At 41.8% G+C, this 2615-nt stretch overlaps 1 protein-coding gene across 1 annotated transcript in view; it reads right to left on the bottom strand.

The window, feature by feature from the left end:
* The window catches only part of LOC110036619 (protein NRT1/ PTR FAMILY 6.4), a gene marked incomplete in the record, with an annotated part of 3687 nt that extends 2252 nt beyond the window's left edge, over nucleotides 1-1435 (bottom strand). Inside the window, 3 exon segments of the mRNA XM_020741104.1 lie at nucleotides 14-445; nucleotides 862-1188; nucleotides 1278-1435. Coding sequence (XP_020596763.1) covers nucleotides 14-445; nucleotides 862-1188; nucleotides 1278-1280 — 762 coding nt within the window.
* Between the last annotated feature and the right edge of the window lie 1180 nt (nucleotides 1436-2615).

Raw genomic sequence — 2615 nt, 5'->3', positions numbered from 1 at the left:
CCCGCCCCCCCACCGTCAACGGACTCCCCTGCGGCCGCCGGAATCTATACCTCGTCGTTCCGGCGAACAAAATCAACATCGCCGCCACCATCACCCCCGCCGATATCCCATACCCCCATCCCCTCCCCACATTATCCTGTAAATAAAACAACACCGTCACAGCGAACAGTGAACCCAAGCTGATGCAGAAGTAGAACCTATTGAAGAAGAAAAGCATGGCCTTCTCCTCCTTCGGGTCATTCATGTCGAACTGATCCGACCCAAAACCCGACACGTTTGCCTTTATACCCCCGGCGCCCGCCGCGATCGTGTACAGCGCTGCAAACAGCATGGCCTGCTGCCCGCCGCTCGCCGGCACGCATTCGTGCTCTTGAAGGAGGATTCTGGTGCATGCCGGTGGCTGCATGCTGCTCAGAGAGGTGGCCATTGTTAGCAGGCAGGTTCCCTGGAGAAAATAAACAGAGGCAAATTGTAAGTATCTGTAATTGTTTCTTCAAAATATTTTTTAAAAAGTATTATTTTATTCACTATTTTTTTATATTATATTTTATTTTTTATACAAGCCAGACATCTTGAATTTTTAGAAAAATTATTACCTGCGGTTTACACATCTAGATGGAAAACATTATTACATCTGAACGGCCAAACACCAAGCACCACATCGCTGATGCCAACATGTATAATGATGTGACGCCTGATGATTGACCGTCCGAACAAGGTGAAATTTTCACCAGATACCCATAAATCTATCATTTACTACAACCAAAATGTTTATATAACCCAAAAAGTGGATATAAATTATAAAAGAAAACAGTATTAAGAAACATCAATATGAGATCTCAAAGCATATGAGTGAATTACTGCGGCAGCAATGGCGGCAGAGATGGCAACGGTGAGAAACCGGCCGAATTTTGCGTCCGCTGCAAATCCGCCGAGGAGAGCCAGAAGATTAAGCGTTCCCATAAAATTAGTAACTATATTAGCAGACCTGGAGGAAGAAAGGTGAAGATCTCCAACCAGATAAGTAACCAGATTCATGGCGATTCCTATTACGCAAACCCTCTCAGATAACTCTGTTCCTAATATCAGACCGGCGGCGAGCCATCCGCCGGTTTTCGACTTCTCCGCCGGGTTTCCGCGGAAGTCGACGGCTGATTGCTTACAGCTCTCCAGACTGGAAGTGGAATCCTGTAGCCATGAGAATAAGTTAGAAGAGATGAGAAAGGTATGGAGAAATTAAGAGTTAGAGAGGGAGAGAGTGCGGTGTGGAAAAATACCATGGAGCTGAGAATGAGATGAGAGATTGAGATGAGGGAGTGGTGGTGATGAAGGATATATATATAGATTTAGAAGGGAGGGCGAAAGGGGGAGCTGAAATGGGGGCTGGCCATAACTTTTGGGAAGGGGGAAAGGTGGACGGTGAAGGATGGTTGAGGATGGAGTGTGTGGTGGAGAAGGAGAATTAAAATATATTTTTAGTGCATTTATTTGAATGCCACATAAATTTTACATATTTACATATCTAGGACATGCTTAACATTTGAATTTTTGCATCACATTATCAATTTTTTTAAAATAAAATACACTTTTTATGTATAAAATTAGAACACTAGTGCTATAGAAATAAATATCCTTACCTTTAACATTTGCATTTAGGAGTTGTTGTTAAAATTTAAGTGTTGTAGTTTAGGTGTTAGATATATAAATACATAAGTATTGTGTGGTGTTTATATAAGTTTCTCTATATTATTTTATAATGGTATTATGAAAAAAAAATATTTGGTTGGATATTCCGAGAGAAAAAAAATGAATTATGTGTGCCCAAAATACCTGATATACGGAAAAGGTGCATTTCTACGATTAGATGCCAAAGGCATGAAGAGGTGCCAATGAAGATAGCTCCCAAGGGCAAGCATGTAATTTATACTTTTATTCTTTTGTACTACCACTCCACTCTTCTCTCTCACCACTCACTCTCTCTCTCTACTCTCTATGTTCTGTTTCTTCGGCATGCTTGCATGATAAATTTAAACTCAACATATGTTGTGGTGAGCGTGGATATTCCGTCAATAAGAAGATGAGCAACACCGAGGAAAAACTCTTCACAAACACTCATAACAGAGATCGTACAAGTAGGGGTGTCAATTTGGGTTAGCGGGTCAGGTTCGGGTCCAACCCGAAAATGATCCGATTCGAATATGGTCAATCCGAACCCGACTCAAATACTGAGCTTGACGCGCTAACCAGAACCCTATATGAACTTTTGTGTTTATTCGGGTCATGTTTGGGTTTTCGGGTACAATCCAAATAATAAGCAGGTCAAATTCTCTAACTAGAACCCGACTTGAAAAATGTTAGGGTCAACTCTAACCTGAATTTTGGAGTTGAGTTCTAGTCGTGTTGGTGTGTTTGATCAATTTTTGACACCCCTACGCACAAGGGCAAACGATGCAGTAGTAAACTTAGGAGCTTGAAAATCTCGTTTTCGTCGTTTTCCGAGAGGCTTTGACTCGTATGTGAAAACCACATTCAGAAACTAATAGTTGGAATTGGCAACAGCCAAAACTCCTCATAGTGCTGGTCGAAACAACTTTTGTCGTGCAAAACTCCCTATC

The sequence above is a fragment of the Phalaenopsis equestris genome, unplaced genomic scaffold (assembly GCF_001263595.1).
Source record: "Phalaenopsis equestris unplaced genomic scaffold, ASM126359v1 Scaffold209375, whole genome shotgun sequence".
Taxonomy (NCBI): domain Eukaryota; kingdom Viridiplantae; phylum Streptophyta; class Magnoliopsida; order Asparagales; family Orchidaceae; genus Phalaenopsis; species Phalaenopsis equestris.
This window is presented reverse-complemented; position numbering and strand designations above follow the sequence as displayed.